Here is a 20,114-nt window from a genome sequence, read left to right on the forward strand (position 1 = left end):
GTTATGAGAACTTTTGATTTCACGTCATTTTCTAATTTTCTCTTATAGCTTGAAAACAGTTGAATTTATGTTGCGGTTTTCAACGAATCAATTCCCTCAAAAGTCGAGCGTCGAGCCCGAAAATATGCTATTAATTTTTTTCTGAGATTCTTTCACTAGACAACAAATTTCGGACACCTGATACAAAAATTTAATTCAGTTTAATCTGTTGCCACTGAATTATTGTTTTTTATATCATTCTTGGAATTTTCATGGTTCTCGTGGAACTATCCACACAAAATTTTGTACGAAGGTTCAAATGGATATTCTATATTTGCATGCAAAATCTGATTCGGAATGAATTTGTAAGCACAGATATCGATAAGGGGATTCTATTAACTAGAATTATTAGAACTCTGAGGAATTCATTTGAATAATGATTGGAAAAAAAATAACTCCATTCTCAATGATAAGAGTATTCTTTGCTTTTTCCAGTGTAGGCACACTTATTTTCGAATAGTAATTTTAAAAGAGTCAAATAGTCTTAAAAAAGCAATATTCAAGTTGATCTTTATTTAATATTTTAGGAGGAACTAACAGCCTTATCCTGATGTTTTCGTAAGTAATTGCACAAGTGCATCAAAATTACCGATAATTTTGCATGACAGGGTGTTGTCATAAAAACTGCATGAGTTTTTCTCTTTCTCCAAAAATGAAAATGACCGAATGCAGTTTTCCAAAAAAAACACGCTGGAATGCGAAATTATCCGGTCATTTTGATGCACAAGTGTAATTCGGGGGAATATTTCCCGAATAAACTGTTACACTACACGTCAAACTGATTTAAAATGGAATTGCCATAGATTCGAACTGTGTAAGATGCATAGAAACTATGCATCTATGAACAGAACAATTATTGCAGTGCTGTTTCGCTTCCTACAATGCAATAATCGCTGTAATTTTCGATAATTGTTCTCCATATACATAGAATTTTTGACAGGAGGGAAAAATTCCCTATAAGTATACTCTAAACACCAAGTCAAATTTCCCCTACCCTACCAATAGTGTATTTACTGGCTTTTCCATGTTTCCTAAATACACATTATTTGAATAACATTTGATCTCAGTGTATATTAATTATTGCTAAGACGGAAAACTAAGTATTTTTTATATTGAGTTAGAGAAGTTGATTTTCCTTCAATTTAAGAAATATTGCCGACAGACACAATAGGAGTTTAGGTTTCAACATAAAAATGATACAACTGTAATAGTTTCCTCTAAATATAATTAAACATTGAAATATTAATTTCACGAGATTTCTAGCTCATTCCTATCTTAAACTTTTCTAGAATTCAACAGGAATCAAATAATCCCTTAGCTCTCATCTTTTCAAATTCTTTGTCGATATCATAATTCCTGAAAGAAAATTGATTGAATGTTGGTGAAAATACATAAAAGTTTAAAATAAATTACTCACTTATAGAAGTCAGCATACAATTGTTTCCTTCTATCATTAATAAAAACTTTTTGAAGGGCAACTGCACCAAATCCTATTACAGTCATTGCAACCAAATGAAACTTGATTTGTGATCTGAGGAGACCTTTTAGTTGGGGTTTGGGTAAAAGTTTTTCTCCAGCCATAGTGATTCCTGCAACATATTACATAAGAAATTCTCATATTGTTAACCTATTGGACATTTCACGTATTTTTTTATTATAACGCGATATCCAAACATAACTAGTTTCTCTTGAAAATAACAAAGAATCAATTATTCCGCTCATTACTTACAAGTTTTATTTAGAATATTAAGCAAGTAATTTAAGTTTTCACTATTTTCACGATTGGGATTGACAGGATTCTGCTAGGCCAGTGCGCTCAACGTCAACCACAGATTACTTTTTTTACCATGTCTTCAGAGTATGAGACCTACTGCTACAGGAACATAGAAGACAATTAGTTCACTCGGTAGAAATCAAAATAGTTTAAAAATCCTTATTTCTACATAAACATCATAATCATCACAGTATGAGAATAATTTAATATTACAGTATTACACTCAGATTTCTATAATCCAGAAATCTGCCAATGCCAAATATTTTTACTTTGTGTTGTTGATAGTTATTTTGTTTGATCATGAGTATCTGATTACATGTAAAATAATTGATTGATAAGGAATGTAATCAGCAAGTCTATTATTTTTCATATCAGATAACAAACTTCTCATTTTGTAACAAACCTAGCTGAAAAATTAATAAGTTTTCGAAAATGTCTTTGAATCCAGTATATTTACCAAATGCAATTCCTCTGCCAATAGCTGATGAAGAACTCAGGGAAATCGTTGATAAATCTAAGGACTGGGCTGTAATGCATGGAGCAGCAATGAGGAATAAAAATAGTTTTTGCAAAGATGCAGTACAGATTGCTCCTTTCAGTCTCATACCATCATGTTTTCCCAGAAAAGAATTCAATAAAGCTGTTGCTTTACAGCCAATTCTGAATGAATTAATGCATAGAGTTGCTCATGATCAGTTATTTTTAACTGAATGTTTGAGAGAAACTATACAAGTTGATGAATTCACTGGCAACCTCTTTAAAATATTTGAAACGGTTCAGAACGAGGGAATAACCCAGGTAAGTTTATTTCACAACTTTATATTCTGATGTCGAATGAAGTTGTTGGATTTGGTGGTAATTTTTTGTAATATTTACTTCTTTTATTTGAGTCCAAAATATTTCTTAATTCATAAAGCGGCATGGTGCTGAAGAAATCTATTGCTATTAAAGTAAATCGTGACAACTTGAAGACATATTTCACCTCTGTTCATCTTAGATTCCACTTTTACTTTTACCTTTGATTTTTCTTAAGCGAGATTTTAGATGAAATATAGGTTATAGTCATTTAATGGCTTATTCGACTGGCTGTACCAGTGCGAATTAATTCGAATTTTTGTAGTGCTAAATGAAATAATTAGTTCAATTTAATTCGAATTAGTGCAGCCAGTCGAATACGAAGTGAGGATTATAATTATTATATATGAATTATAATATGATTCATATTTAAACTAGTACCTACTATTCAATTTGTTATAAAGTATGTGTACTACAAAAAGAAACATAAAATTGAAGTGGAACCTGAAGTGAACTGATTTCTTGCTTGTTATTTCTACATTGTATCAAATTGTTTTGATATATTATTATTATTGTTGTGTATATCTGTAACATGAATTTAAGAAGTTTCAAAATAATAATTGCAATGATAATTATAATTTTGAAAGAGAAAAGTAACCTAATAAATCATTTATCAGTTTATAGACATGAACTGATATGATAAAGAATGCTTTATTGTGTTACTACTAGGTCTCTATATGACTTTTGAGAACCTCAATTCAATCTTTCAAATAATTCGAAAAATAGTAGCATAACCAACATGAAAACAATGAAAAGGAAAGTAAATTTTCTCCTATTGTATGTATCTTTTCCTGTCCATTGAAAATTATGGCATTCTTGAAAATGATGAAAAATTCTTCCAGATAATTTTGACCATTATTTATTTTCGAAGTAGTTCTTTGGTATATAATTATTCAATGGAATAATGTTTCCATATCAAGTTAAACTAAGCTTTTAATATTTTATGTAACTATTTTATTATATTAGCCTATCAGTTTGGCGCTTTTGCGATCTGATTTGATGCTGGAGACCATTCCCACATTTAGTTGCTGTAAACAGGTGGAAATCAATTCAATTGCATCAGGTTTTGGTTGGTTGGGTCCAGTGTCAGCTGAAATACATAGGTAAAATGAATATCTTCTCTATTTTTGACAAAAGAGATGAGAAACTGACTAACTCTCAGGCTAGAAATGATTTGTGTCTTCTAATGATTTATTTAGAACTCGCTAAAGTAATTCAAATTGAATCCCTATTCACAATAACTCTTCTAGCCATAAACTTCCTCTTTTGTTTACTGCTTTGGATTCTCTTTTATTTCAAAATAATTATACAATTTCTATAACGAATAATGTTGATACCTCATGATAAAAAAATTTCAAAGTTACTTATTTCTTCAGTACCTATTGCTCATACTAGTATGCTTCAGTATTGCTCATAGTTGTCTGCTTGTATATTTATATCTATATAATTTTAATTCTGCTTTAGTTTTTTTGAATTATGAAATTAAAAAAAATATATACAAATTGATGATTCCCATGAAAATTTCATCAAACTGGGGATACTCAACTATATTAAAGAATTGTTGTTAATGATAAATTTTTTCTCTGGAGCTTATGTGGTTTCGTAAACAGTTTTCTATTCCGCCTCTGGTTATGCTCTGTGCAGGCTTCACTTTCATAAACTAAGAAAAGCAGTTAATACTCAGCAAAAATTCAACTGAAACCATAAATGACTATTATTTTCAATGAACAATTAACTTATCCATATAGACTCCAATAAGTTACCATACTGCCAGAGGCCAAATGCTTATAATGATGTAGCAGAAGGCATTGAAGAAGATTTGTATGAACACGATCCACAAGATATTGAATCATCATAAAGAGGAAGAATGAAAACGAGGGATCGCCATTGAAAGTTAAATGATGGAACAAGTTTGATATAAATTGTTTTCAAATATAATTTAATGGGTCAATCTTTATTATTATATCAATATAATTACTTGACACATAATTCAACTTCGATTCTTCCTTTTCATTCCTCCTCACACTTCTTTCTGTTGATTTACTCTCTTGAAAATCGTCTTCACAGTCCAATAAATATTTTGTTATTTGCTAATAATTATTTTTCATTAATCCACAATAAATAATGACATTTTATAAATTTTGGTCCATTTAGACATTAAGGATGGATTTATATCATCGAAAAATAAAATATGAACTGTTTCAATTTCTTGCACATAGTGAAACTTTGAAATCGTAAGAGTATAATATATTAAGAACTCAATTTTTTAATTGTATGGATTTGATTTTATACAACCCAATCGTGATTAATTAAATACTAATTGTACTAAATATTAAATTGATTATTATTCGTACAGGGCAATGACATGGTGGGTTGGGTATCAAATTGTTGTTTGTATGAACCTTTAAAATGCTATATTTACACCAAAATCTAACTTGTCGATTTTATACGAGAAAATTCCCTCTGGTTTTGGTGATACAATCAACATTTAATTTTGCTCAAAATTGTTATTTCACATTTAAGTGAAAAGTTTCATTCTGATCGAAGAGATAATTTTGAAATTATCAGGAAAACAAAATTTCGAACTTCTATATTTACGGAACCCTTAGTTGGATTTTGCCTATGAACGAACTCAAACGCGGAATTCGAAATCCAGACAAAATCTGAAAATGTTGGGTTTGTAGATCTTTCCGTTCGGAGTTTTAGTGTTACGGATGTGCTCAAAAACAATTCAATTTTTTCTGATTAATAATGGTTTTTAAGACCAATATAGTTGCGTTGCAATATAGTCATGAGGCCTACAAGAAGTCAACCGGTTCTTTTAACTTTTAGTTATTACAGAGGTCTTATCAACGTGAATGTTATTGCTCAATATATACAGCAATGATTATTTTATTTTGGCACACCATTTATTACTTTATGCTACTCAAGGGCATTTAAAAGTATATTCCTAAACCATTAAGAATTATTTCATATTATATTTTTCCTCTTGCATTTTATGATCTCGGTGTATAATTTTTGTATTTCATACTTAACATTTATCTATTTAATTGATGGTAAAATGTTATAAACTTCTTACCAATTACTAGTTTTTCTCAGGAAAAATCCATAAGCATTTACAATTTATCACAAAAATTGAAAACAGAAGTTGAGGTAGAATTTCTGTATGATATTAATAAGGAATGTAATACCATTGTTTAAACAGTGCTAGTACAGATGGTAATTAGTATTGAAGATTGCCATCCAACTGTTTTACTTAATGTGTAATTGTGTTTATGTGTAATGTGCAAACTGAAGCAACTGTAAACTTTTGAAAATTGGTGTCATTGTGAATTGAATTACATTCCAATGGTTTGATCAGGATTGTTACTTAATGAAAGCGTTGTAGTGACTAACATAATTTTTTGGCACTACTAAAATAATGAAAAAAAAAAGTTGATAGATAAGATATTTTTTATAATGTTTATTTATAGGAATCAGCGATTTAATTGATTACAATCGATAATGTGGTCACAGCTGTCACCTTCCATAGCCAAAACCCTATTTGATGCCAAATCTTTCAAACTAAATCTGAATTATGTTGTAATATATATATATATATATTATTATATACAGGGTGAGTCTTTGACTTGTAAATATATTTCAATCGAAGATTCTCGAGCTCAAAAGAAACACTTGTTTCCTTTACTATTTTTTCAGATTCGATTTTTTTCCCGCTTGATGCAGCGGACATTTTGGAGTTTGACTTTGATGGAATTTTATGTTTGGCAAAGATTCAGATTAATAAAAAACTATATTCCGAAAATCATTTCCTTTGATTCCATTCCATTTGCGAGATATAACTAAAAATTAAATTTTTTTATGAATTTTCAACAGCCCTTATCTCTTCAACTGAACTGAATTGGAAAAAATGGTAAAGGAAAAAAGTTTTTCGTTTGACCTCAGGAATCTTCATGAAATATATATACAAGTCAAATACTCACCCTGTATATATGTGAAATTATATGAAATCATTTCTAGAATATTACTAATTCTTGAAACACCATAATCTCGATGAATTTTTATGTTTTCTTGTATGTGCATGCCTCTATTTGTTTGTATTTTGGGTTGTTATTGATTACTTGAATTGGTGAAAAAGAATGTAATCATAAAAATACTCTAAATCCAACAATTATTGTATCATTAGGTTAAAAACGTTGTTATATGCTGTACTCTGGAATTATCGCTTCACAAAAATTCCATTTTTTCCCCATCATATGTTTTTTCAGCGCATCAGCCTAGGTTTGTTACGTTCTGACTATATGGTGAATACAAAAACTTCTAATTCAATCAAACAAGTGGAAATAAATACTATTGCTTCAAGTTTTGCTGGCATAAGTATACGCAGATCCTCCTCTTCTAGGTATAGTAATAATTTTTTTTATTAACACCTCTATTATTTCAAAAACCGTCATCCTATGCTCTTCTCTGCATGAAATTCTTCTGTCTCAAGTAGTTAAAGTTTTTATGATTACATTTATATTTATTGTCTCCTAGATCTTGAATTTGTGGGATTCAACCATTGCATGTCACTGGGTAAATTAGTCAGTTTTTTTTAGTCTTCTTTGTTCATTAATTTTTATTTAAGAATGTTGCTAATTAACACATTGTGTTGGTGTCATTGTGTAATATTTTGAATTATTCATGATTAGCCTTCATGAATTATTTGGAGACCAACAATTTGAGGAATTTAAATTTGATATTAAACAAACTTTTATTATGGGTAGCAAATCTTTGTGATTAATATTTCTTATTAAAGATAAATTTTGAGAAGTCTCTCTCAAGGTATGAATACATTTTAGGTTTGTTTTGCATCAGCTTGGATATGGGGACCAGATTGTAAACGTGAGTATCGATAACTCAGTTAGTAGTGAATCATTAAATTTTACTGTTTCAGTTGCCAGAGAACAATGCCCTTCAGGGCTTATGTGGAGGTATGATCGAGGCGTGGAAAATATATGGAAATGAAAATGCAGCAATTCTATTTGTTATTGAAGAAGTAACAATCAATATTTGTGATCAAAGATTTCATGAATTCGAAATTTATAGAATGAGTCCCCAAACGAAAGTTGTGAGAAAGACATTGACTGAAATTGCTAACAAAGCTAAACTGGGACCAAACAATGAATTGATTATGTAAGATATCAATTTGAATTTTGTTGCTAATGCTAATAAAAAAATTCCGATTTTGTTTTCTAGAGATGGTATCCATATGGCTGTTGTTTACTTCAGATCAGGGTATGAACCTGAAGCTTATCCTTCTAAAAAAGAATGGGATGCTAGATTATTGATTGAAAGGTAATTATTATGATCTTATTTGAATAACCTGTTTGAAAAGTAATTCTCGAACGCAACTCTGGTGTTTTCATTTCTTTTCACATTTAAATTAAATTTTATTTATTTAAATTTATTTTCCATTCACTATTTGAGTTTATTGTTACCAATAATGAATTGTAATTGGTATAATTGAATTGATATTTGTAATCTTATGGTTAATCAACATGTTGGCTGGGTTACATATAATATGGAGATGGCTTTCAAGAATTGATGAGATCACCAGAAGTGAATAAGTTTTCAAAATCTCAGGGCATATGTATTGCAAACAACTAAAAAATTTTTAATCCAGTGTGACATACAGTGCTGTTTAGACCAATAAAACGTAAAAAAGAAATTTATAACAGTGACTAAAATAATCTAAATAATAATTTGGAGTACTTTACTCTTTAAACAATTCATAGAGCTACAAACAAGTCCAAAAAAGCTTGAAAGATTATTGTTAAGCACAACCTTTTCTATTGTATTTCTTCTCCAAATACCCTTTTTCTTATGCACACCTTCAAATTTCAACTGGTTCCTACTAGAACTAGATCCATCTCCTTGCATATAAGGTGTGATAAAAATGTCATCTTTTTTTTTGCTTTGCCCAAGCTTCTACTTCATCATTAATTTACTTTCCACAAATTTGATTGCAGATCTCAAGCGATAAAATGCCCCTCAATACAGTATCATTTAGCAGGAACCAAAAAGGTACAACAAGCTTTAGCTAGGAGTGGTGCATTGGATATGTTTTTGACAGAAGCTAAGAAAATAGAAGCAATTAAGGAAATATTCACAGGTTTATATAGCTTGGACTTTGATGAGTTTGGGGACCAAGCCGTCCAGATGGCTTTGGATGAACCAGAAAGGTTGTTGTACACCTATTCTTCTATGATATGTATAACTTGTCTATTTTACTGTTATCAGATTTGTTTTGAAACCTCAAAGAGAAGGAGGCGGAAATAACATTTATGGTATGGACGTGAAGAAAGCTATGTTAGAAATGAAAAATAGTAAGGAAAGAACAGCTTGGATTTTAATGGAGAGAATTCATCCACCTGTATCCAAGTCATATATTATTCGACCAGGAGATAAAAATTTACCAATTCTGGAAGATGTTATATCTGAATTAGGCATTTATGGAGTTGTGATTGGGTAATGATTTTTTTTTTTTTATTGACACCTTATGAAATTAGTTTAATTGTCTTTCTGTGACTGGATTGAACTTCAAAGAATTTTGGGTTTATGGAGGATAAAAAAGATAGTAATTTAGATTATAGTTATAGTTGGGTTAGCTAAGAACTCTCTTCCATCCATTCAAATGGATACAATGTGTTGAATAATAAAATAAAAATTAATGTCAAAATAATTATTGCAATACTGCAGTAATCCAGTTAAAATTAGGATAAAAAAAGTATAAAAGTAGGTGGAGCTATATGGGGGATATATATATGGGGGAGTACTGAGTTTTTTGATGATTTTTGTTGATTTTTGACCAGAAAGTTATTCATAATGACAGTCTCCTGGGATAGTGCAGTATTGGGTGCGAAATAAGAGTTTTCTTCACAAATTTGATATTTTTTGAAGAATTATGAATAATTTCAACGCTTCAGTATCAGAATTCCATTTGCATTGTAAAATTTGAAACATTTCTCTATTGATTCACTTGAAACACTAAGAGATTTCTCACTGAAATCCTTAATTTTTCTTTATTTGAACAATAAGTATGAAAATCACAAATGAAAATTATCCAATTGACCTTTTTTTATATGGAAAATCCATTGCTCATTAACAAAAAATCATCATTATTTGATGTTTTAGTATTTTTTTAACATTTCTGACCATCCTACCTATATAGTATCATATATCATTTTGAAGGAAAAAAAATATTGAATTCAACGAAGTAATGATATATAGGGTGTTCCATTGAAAAAAATATAGGTTTGTATTGAATCTTCAAAACCATACCCCGAGAAAAAAAATCGAGTACACCACTGGATTCTACGCAGAATTCTGAATCAGATGTAGTTTTTACCTCAGCATTATTCCTAATAACTTCGGAGATAAAGGAGGGGTCCGAAAAGTATCAATTTCCAAAATCGCCCTGTATCTTTTGAACGGAAACAGTTATACAAAATCTGATTAGACCAACTCGAGTTTCACGAAAAAGTAGGACAGGAACGTGAAAACCGCAAGGCTCTATCTTAAATAACAAGCGAGAAACCTGGCAGTCTCACCCAAAATGGGATGCACTGTACAATCAGTCCATAAAAATTTCGAAAAGACCTTACCCAGCAACTACAGACCTATCGCTCTATTATCTATTATTTCAAAGGGCATGGAAAAAGTCATTAACATCGAGCTCATGAAACATCTGGAATACTCAGCAATTATCAGCGATAGGCAATATGGTTTCCTTCATACAAGATCAACTGGTGATCTGCTTGCTTAGGTCTCACATATGTGGCAGCTATCTATGGAAAAATATGGTGAAACCTTAGCCGTGGCATCTTCAGGGCATTCGATCAAGTTCGCACCAGGGACTCCTCGCAAGCTTCCATTTTATAGCTTGCACTGGTAGATGCAGTTTTATTTGACTTTCTACCCATAAATGCTGCTTTTCCGCAGGTATCAGTTCTAGCTCCAAAATTGCTTTCACTGCATACATAGCTTCGCGGACAATTCTACCCTCCATACCGTTTTTTCTTCCGGGGCTCCAATACCAGCTCGCCAAATCAGAAACGAACAAAAAAGAAATATATACTTGGCAACAATTCTCTAATGGGGGTCCAATAACTTGGAAGAGTTCAACGCAGACAAAACACAAGCTTGTCTTTTCTCTAGAAAAGCCAATCTCACTGTGCCCAACATAAGATTCTCAGGAGTAACCATACCATTGAAGACATCCATCTCGATGCTTGGTATTGCTATCAGCAATAACCTTTCTTGGGAAAATCACGTGAGATCAATTGTTAAAAGTGCATTATTAATTCAAGTTCCTCCAAAGGTTTTTTTGAATACAACAAAACCTTGTCTCCGCAAAAGTGAAATACCTCGACTCGAAACCCATCACGTCCACATAGAGCAAATAAAGTATTGGACCCAAAGCTGATCCCTGCGATACTCCCATATTAATTGTACATTCGTATATTCGTCAAAATGATTCTATTCCGCAGATATGAAGTTGGTTGTGTTCGTTTTGATTACAGCACCCTGACCTACATAAGGTAAAAAGGGTGACCATAACCCACACTGTATTCAAGCAGAAGTTGGTTACTCGTGATTATTCCTTAAGGGCCAAAACCAAGGGCGGGACCAACAATACCCGCGGTCATTAGTGATTATTCGCTTGAAATCGCGTATGGTCCATTGAGCGCAGAAGATCAATAATATATATTATATTTATTTTAGGTAGGGCAAGCCGTCAGCGATCAGCAAAAGTTGTAAATAAGGGAACTTTGTCCTATCTTTTATTGCAAAATGTTGATGACACGAAATCACCTGGTTTTCGCGGTTTCGTGTGTTTTCAAGGTAGATACAGTTTGCATCATGCTGTGCTTCTTCCGATGTTTTCCTTTAAATCGCTTACGTCATGCCATACTTAGATATTATTACTCCGCAGCAAAAAATGTCCCTGAGAATCCTAAAAGCCCTGCCTGTAATGCCTACAAAATTATTTTGGTCTTCAAATATGATCAATTTAAACTATTGTTCAAACGACACGAGTTTTGATATAGATGCTCTAGATTAATTATATGTACTTATTTTGTTTTCTTCATTCCAGTGATTCCCAAAAAATTCTTGTTAACCGTCAAGTGGGACATATGCTTCGAACAAAATTGAGTTCTGCAGATGAAGGTGGGGTCGCAGCAGGATTTGGTGCTCTAGATAGTCCTTTTTTGATAGATCTTGACTGATAATGAAGAAGAAGAATTCAAATTATTTGTTATTTTTGTCTGCAATAAATATTGTATTTTGTAAACATATTTTATATACTCATTGAATAAATTTGAAGTTTTATTATATGTATTTTTTTTATTAACTCCCAAATTGAAGACACAGATATTTCAATTAACATTTCACACGTAAAGATATGATTTTTTAGGACCAGATGTACTCCATTGTATAAAATCTCTTACTTCTACATGTGGGACTCTGTAGAAATGACCTATATGACCCTAGCTTCTCGTGGGACTTATCATGCAAAAGGACCAAGCCATCCAGAGTACTCTGAATAACAAGGAGATCGCAATGTGTGCCTTCCTAGACATATCTGGGTCCTTTGACAACACAACACATGTGTGGGTCAGAGAGGCACTCAAAAGGCGAGATGTGAACAAAACCATTTTAAAATGAATGTATGAGATGCTGAAGACGGGAATAGCTGAGACACAAACCACCTCTGTTAAAGCCACTCACGGAACACCTCAAGGGACAAGCGCAGTCCCAGGGGGATGGGGGCTGTGGTCAGGGAGGTCATGACCTCCCCGAAAATGGAACCACCTAACACTCAATATGCCTTTCAAGCAGACAAGATGCGAAATGGTCCTATCAAAAAACTTGAAGCCCATAACGGCGACCCCCCAAAATTTAAGGCTAGGACCGCCCTTGCAAGGGGGAGTAAAATCTCCCCTTCTATGGAGCCTAGTAGTGGATGAATTACTTCACAGACTCACAGAGCTTGGCTTCGACTGAATAGGCTATGCAGACGATATAGTCTTAATAGTTAAAGGAAAATTCGAGAGCACCTTGTGCGATTTAATGCAGGAAGGCCTTAGAATAATTGAACAATGTTGCTTGTCAGTGGGGCTAAACATAAACCCATCCAATACTAGAGTAATTCCATTTATTCGGGAAAGGAAACTTCCAGCTATGAAATCTCTGTCTCTCTCTTAAAGGAGACATCATAAAGTGGAAATCTGAAGTCAAATATCTGGGAATAACACTAGACAGTAATCTTCTGTGGAGGAAAAACATTGAGGTTACGGCTAACAAAGCAACAAAGGCCTTGATGGCGTGCAGACGTTTGGCTGGTAAGATTTGGGGATGTAACAAAAAAATACTGGATGTACGTCATTAATTGTGAGGCCGATAATAACCTATGGGGCCATAGTCTGGCATGCTAATGCGAGTCAGAACAGCACGAGGAAAGCTCTTGATACAATACAAAGGTTAGCCTGTGTTTGTATCACTGGAGCTATGAGAATGTGCCCTACTAGGGCATTGGAGATCATTACAGATCTCACACCTTTTCATCTAGTAATAGAGAGAGTGGCCCACGAGGCCACTATCTAGGGAAGTTACTGGCAATGAGGGAATTAGGAATAAGAGAGCCTGGTCCTCCTTGACTAATTACATACCATCAGCGAACCTTCCCAGTGACGTGATGATAAGGAAAATTAGCATCGAAAAAACCTTCATTACGATACTAAGTAGAAAAGAAGATTGAGAAAAGGAGTCTTCAAAAGAATACCATCAAATGGTACACAGATGGTTCCAAAACCACGATGGGGACTGGCGCTGGAGTTTTCGGGATTGGTACCAAATGCTCAATATAGCTAGGCCGCTGTCTAAGTGTCTTTCAGGCAGAGATACTTGGAATAGAAAGATGTGTAGAAATCAACCTAGCAAGAAATTATCAGAAATGTGATATAGCGATACATTTTGATAGTCAGGCTGCAATTGAAGCACTGAGCTCACATATCGATTCTAAAATGGTATGGAGTGCCAAAGAAAACTCAATGAAATAGGCAAGAATAACAAGGACTTTTTAATCTGGGCTCCCGGGAATTAGAGGGAATGAAGAAGTCAACACACTTGCCAGAAAAAGGGCACGAACTCCTTTCATCAGCCCGGAACCTTTCTGTGGCGTAGAAAAATGTAACTACAAGAAAGAGTTTCAGGAGAAGGAAGAAACTCTGGCGGAATATTCCTGGTTTGGATCACTCCAAAAAGATTCTTCGAAACTTTGACTCTACGAGATCTAAGAAGTATCTGGATCTCAGTTAAAATAATCTACAACTCCTCACAGGGCATTGTCACCTTAGGAAACACCTCATGAGAATGGGTCTAACAGAAAATGACGAGTGCAGATTCTGTGGGGTGGAGGAAGAAACTCCGGATCACCTGGTGACGGAATGCCTCGCCATCGCTAGCCAACGCAAAACCTGCTTTGGACATGAAACTTGTTGAAATGAGGAATTAGCCTCCTTGAAGCCATCCTCGATATCGGAGTGCATCAGAACTCTGGAACTGGAAGGCGAGCTGTAGATCACGCTATGGAGAGAATAGCTCTGATGGGGCAATAGATGATTAGGTCGCAGTGAAACGAAACCTCCTTAATTAAATCTTATCTGAATCTAATCTAGTGATTTTCACATTGAAAAATGTTGGTTGGCAGATATTCTGGCGGAGTTTTACTCGATCAATTAGCCTCCTTGAAGCCATCCTCGATATTGAAGTTCATTAGAACTCTGGAGCTGGAAGGCGAGCTCTAAATCACGTTATGGAGAAAATAGCTCTGATTGGGGGCACAATAGACCATTGGGTCGCAGTGGAATGGAACCTCTTCAATTGAATCTTAATCTTGAGGTCGAAAATAATTCTCAAAGACCGTGAATTTTAGCCAAAAAATTAAAAAGGTTCTTATTTGTTAAGAATGGATCAGGCTATCCAAAATTAAATTTCTCATTGTAATCAAAATATAAATCTAAACAAGTTGACTTTTTCTACCCCTTCGAATCATAGAGAAACTGCACCAAAATTTTTTTGAATGCCTTCTTGGCCTCATAAATATTAGCTTAATTTAATTTTTGTGAATTTTTCGGTTTTTGAGAGACAAATTAAAAATTACTTTTCGGGCGCCATTTTCAGGGGGCTCAAAAAAATTTACATACATGAAAGACTCACCCTATTTTTTTGACAATAAATTATTCCCTAAATTTTTTCGCAACTATTTATATACACCCTGTATTTCATAAAATTATGTCAGCAGAGAGTTCAAACAGTCAGAATGAAAAACATTTAAAACACCTTTATTAATTACAGGAAAATATTTCAACATTTGAAAATTGAAGTAACACAATATGTCATTGTCAACAAATTAAATTCTTAACAAGATGTGAAGAGACCCTTCGCCTTCATTCTCTCGAATTCTTTATCAATATCATAATTCCTGAAAAAAAAAAATTACAGGAGTATTTCAAGTGGGAATGCAATATATATTTACGCGTGAAATTCGGCATATTTCTTCTTTTGATAATCGCAACGAAATTTCCAAAATAGGTATCCCCCCACAAGACCAGATATTCCTGCTTTCACTAGATTTCTAAGGGATTGTTCTAAACACATGTTGAACATGTAAGGTTTGTGAGTCATCTGTAAAAAGTAAATGAATGCTTTGCACAATACAGAATGTACGGCAACTCAATTTCGAACAGAAGTTTGCGAAAAATCTTACCTTTTCGATATTTAATTATTTGAAAGGATAATTTTATTACTGTTGATGTCGGAAAAATCTGTTCGTTTCCATAGTTTCAGTGAATAAATTCATTTTTGTGGTTTTCTGCTAAGTGGGTAGTAAGCATAGAGTAATAAATATACATGTATATTACTCTGAGGTAAGATGCATAGAATACCTGGTGTGTTTACTGATTCGATTTTGTTTCAGACTTTTCGAGAGACCCACCTGTTGCTTTGGTGGTCTGCTTCACCAGAGTGATGTAAGGTGGCGCTCTTTAAAATTTTTCGAATTCCCTCATCTGCCTGGTGCCGTTTAAAAAGGAAATACTGATTTTAGACACTGCAAACATTCACAATAAATTACAATTCAGTTCATATCGAATTTTTACTCAAATGAATGGAATATAATTGTAACATAGTCAACATTTTAAATAGTTAGTTATTAAGAATTATATCAAATGTGGCAACAACGCATCGATATGGTATAAATAACAAATATGTTGGTAATTCTTTACTTTACGATTCATTCAATGTAGAGACATAAATAAGATAGAAACAATAAATATAAAACTGCCTTATCAGCATAGACCTAATATCAAATGGACAGGCCCTTAGAGAGAAATTCTGGCATGCCGCATATGAAAGAGAGAGATGGAGCTAGATGAGTCAACGTCAAAATCATATGATCAAAACATTGAACTCACATTCAGAAAATCGCTAATTTTTCTCTCATTCTGAATTGAACACATAGTTAATCTGATTGATTCGATTTGTAAAAGTGTTGAACATTCTAATAAAAGGAATTAGCGGTAAGTATTCCGTGAAATCTTTATCGGATTTCAATAAGTTCATGAAACTTATTGAAAGGCCGATTTCATCTTGAAAATTAATTGAAAGCTCATGTTTTTCTAGAATCCATCTGCTATTACGAAATTCAAAGCACCAAAAGAACTAATTTTCAAATAAAATGCCTCACACTCGTGCAGCCTTCAATTGTACAGCGAGATTAGAAAAAAGCCAAAAGTTGAAATTTCATTCGTAAGTATTTATTTCTTTTAATACCCTCTGAATTCACACATAAAGGAAATATCAGTTCACAGTTTTCCAAAGGATGCGAATTAAGGGAACAGTAGATGAAAGCTGAAGAAGAATTGATTTCAACCCTTTTTCCTTGTTGAAAATATGCAGCAACCGTTTTCATCAACATAATTTATTAATATTCATGGTACAAAAACTCTGAAAAAAGATGTTATTCCTTCAGTTTTCAGTTTCTCCAATTATATGCCTGAGAGATTAAATTATGGAGATAAATGTCTTGAAGATAATATTGAAGGTACATTAATATTTTATTTTTTATGGATGTGAAATATCTATTTATTTTCCGTCCCTTATTTTATTCATTCATATAAATAATTATTGCAAAAGAAATTGAACAGGACCAGCCAGAGACAAAACAGCAAGAGATGGGGCAACCAGAGACGGTACAACTGTTTATAATATCAAAATCCTCTGCTGCTGCCATGGAAGATTTTTCCCCAAGATTGAATACTAATATTAGAAATACTAGAAATTAGAAACCTGGGAATGAGGATTTCCAAGAATGGAACACTAGACGAAGTAATATCTGAGAGAAACATCCAAAGAAAACCAATAATCTCAATGTTAAATAGGATATTATCGATTAAAAACATAAATGTGAATAATAAGAAAAAATGTACTTAATAATTAGGAGCATAATAACATACAGCTCTGAAGTGAACAGCAGCTGGAAAATCTGAAAGGGACATGATACCAAATGATACAATAAGACATAGAATGGAAATAAGACATGATATTATTGATCTTAAGAACACAACAGTTGGTTTGGTACAGACAAGTCCATAAATACTTATGATACTAGGTGTGATTTAAATGATAATAATGTAAGTTCAATTCAAGAAAAACCAAATATGAAGATCAAATAGTTTGAAATTTTCAGTTTTTTAGATTGCCATACTAAATGAGGAACATATTCTGTGCCGTGGCTTAAAAATTCATCTTTAGGGAAGCTCATTCACTGAAAGGCTGAAAATGGGTATCTTAAATTGTTATTTAGTTGAAAATTACTTTTAACATATGTGAACAACAACTTATAAAATTATAATATGTATTTTTCAGGAAAAATGAATGTATCATAACTGATCCTTGGAGAGATAAGGAGAAGAAGATTCATAAATTTCAAGATTTGGAGGAGTTTAGAACTAAGAAGAGGAAGAGCTCAATCCTGATATTTTTCAATATCCTGGATATTAAATGATTGGAAGAGTGAATATCCTCCTTAGTGGAGAGTGAGAAATCCGACTGCGAATATGTTCTTCCTCATGCGCTGATAGGCTAGAGTCGGACCATTTTTTAAATCATTTATTGTAATAATGTATTTTGAACAGCAATGAAAACTTAATGAATACAATTCTTCATAAACTTTTTTTTTTTTAATTGCCTGTGTTATCTGGAAACAATTTTTTGAAAGATTTTACTATTATCAAATTGATAAGTGACTTGAACTAAACTAGTTGGAAGTAATAGAAAATTGAAGAATGAAATGTAATAGACATAACTGCTTGTATTTAAACGCTAAAATTGTTTGTAAAAATGATTTTTCATTCTACCATCAATAATATTTGTACTTAGAATTTTGGTTGTCGAAAGCCAAAGTAATAAAATAGAACAACACAAATAGGTGATTACTAAGCAGTATACTTTCATTTTGAATCTTTAAATGGTTATATTTAAGAATTAGTCTATATTGAATTGATTATTCCAACCAAACATTTGAAAGAATGATCATCTTCACTCAATAATAACATAATATAACGATTTTTACTTAATAAAAATATATGAAAATTATTTTCATTTTAAGTTGCGATATAATAAAAAAATATATTTTTTCTACTATCTTAATAGAAAACTTCATTCTCGCCCCTAAAGAAGGAAGGAAAAATGTTTTCCTCCCGGCAGGAGTAGAAGTACCATTTTCCTCCCTGACTGATAAAAATGACGACCTTAAAAGTAGTAGAAAAGACTATATACATACCTAAGGAAAAAATGCTTTCCTTTCTTGGTATATAAATAATAAAAATATTATTTATTATAGCTTTTTCCATAAATTCTCAAACAAAAATTAAACGTTTGATAGTCGAAAATAGATTAATATAAGAAAGATTTCAAGCAATTCTAACCCTCGTTTACATTGCTAGAATTCCAATATATCAAAATAACAATGAGTTTCATTCAAAATAAAAGAAAAATTCAAGATTTTCAAAACGTAAGTCCAATGTTTTGGTCATATGATTTTGACATTGACTCATCTAGCTGCATCTCTGTCTTTCATATTCAGCCTGACGCGAACTCTTCGTGAAAGTCTCGTTAGGGCCTGTCCATGTGATATAAGGTCTATGCTTATCAGTCATTTGTGAATATCATTTAAAAACCTGAAGAAATCTCGCTCGACAACGTTACATGGTGTCAGGTGTAAAACACGATAAATTCATAAAACGTATTCAAGAAATTATTCATTTGAAAATGGAGGGTTTGAGAACTCCAACTACAATGGATTTTTCTGGAAACATTTCAAAGAATTGGTCCACGTGGATACAAAAATTTAACCTGTACATGAAAGCATCAGGAAAAGACAAAGAAGAGGATGAAAGTGTAAAAGTTGCGATATTTTTGCATTTAATTGGCGACGAGGGTATTGAAATCTATAATACATTCAAGCTAAGAAGTTCAGCGAAATTAGCAGATGTTATAGACAAATTCAAGAAATATTGTGAACCTAAAAAGAATTTGATTTACGAGAGATACAAATTCTTAAGCTGGAATCAAAAAGAGGGACAATCGTTGACGCAATATATATTAGAATTGAAAACCAAGGTAGCAACGTGCGAATATGAAAAGGACATGGAAATGGTGAGAGACAAGCTGATAATGGGGATTTGTGACAACCACCTTCGGGAAAAATTACTACAAATTGAAGATTTGACCATGGCAAAAGCAGAAGAAATTTGCCAAATTTTCGAGACAAGTCGCAAGCAGACAACGGAAATGGGCAATAAAGGAATGGAAACGGCAATGGATGCAATCCAGGAATATTCACGGAAAAATCGAGGAAACTTTGAGCGGAATAAGATAAGTAACTCAAATTTTAATAAAAAGAATCAGGTCCATTTCATTTGTAAAAGATGCAATTTGAATCATGAAAAAAATAAATGTCCAGCATATGGTAAAATATGTTGGTTTTGCATGAAAATGAATCACTTTGAAATTGGTTGTATAAAAAAGAAGTTCCTTAAATCCAAGAAAAGAGAGGTTAATGAAATAAATGAAGAATTCATAGATTCCGATTCTAGTGATAATTTTTCGCTTGAAACTGTAAATATAGTAGAGACATATAGAGAGATAGAGAGAAGAGAGAGAAATTAAATTTATTGATAAATCAAATGGCTATCGACCACAGTCTTCCAGCCAGTTGCATACATTTTTATATTACATATTATTAATAAGTATTAAAAAAAAAAATAAAAATAAACATCATCCTAGTGATTCCAAGTGTTCGAAAAGTGGCAAAGCTGGTAACTTTGCCTTTGGTGTA

General features: G+C 32.5%; 1 protein-coding gene and 1 long non-coding RNA gene across 4 annotated transcripts; both read left to right on the forward strand.

Annotated features, from left to right (window-relative positions):
- The first annotated feature begins 1,866 nt into the window (after window positions 1–1,866).
- On the forward strand, window positions 1,867–12,048 carry LOC123671396 (glutathione synthetase-like). Of its 2 annotated transcripts, none has more exons than XM_045605233.1 (8): window positions 1,867–2,611; window positions 3,635–3,771; window positions 7,510–7,552; window positions 7,605–7,843; window positions 7,907–8,005; window positions 8,680–8,892; window positions 8,951–9,178; window positions 11,808–12,048. In XM_045605233.1, exons 1-8 carry the CDS (start codon window positions 2,246–2,248, stop codon window positions 11,938–11,940), a joined length of 1,458 nt encoding a protein of 485 aa, XP_045461189.1. In that variant the 5' UTR covers window positions 1,867–2,245; the 3' UTR covers window positions 11,941–12,048. The 2 variants fall into 2 exon arrangements, with proteins under 2 accessions (XP_045461189.1, XP_045461190.1); XM_045605234.1 differs by lacking the exon at window positions 3,635–3,771 and adding an exon at window positions 6,937–7,070 and having other exon boundaries at window positions 1,870–2,611.
- Window positions 12,049–16,070: 4,022 nt separating this feature from the next.
- On the forward strand, window positions 16,071–17,945 carry LOC123671398. Of its 2 annotated transcripts, XR_006746090.1 has the most exons (6): window positions 16,071–16,293; window positions 16,397–16,522; window positions 16,578–16,817; window positions 16,910–17,406; window positions 17,463–17,558; window positions 17,642–17,945. It is a non-coding gene; the product is annotated as an uncharacterized LOC123671398 (long non-coding RNA). The 2 variants fall into 2 exon arrangements; XR_006746089.1 differs by having other exon boundaries at window positions 16,578–17,406.
- The last annotated feature ends 2,169 nt before the right edge of the window (window positions 17,946–20,114 follow it).

The sequence above is a fragment of the Harmonia axyridis genome, chromosome 1 (assembly GCF_914767665.1).
Source record: "Harmonia axyridis chromosome 1, icHarAxyr1.1, whole genome shotgun sequence".
Lineage (NCBI taxonomy): Eukaryota > Metazoa > Arthropoda > Insecta > Coleoptera > Coccinellidae > Harmonia > Harmonia axyridis.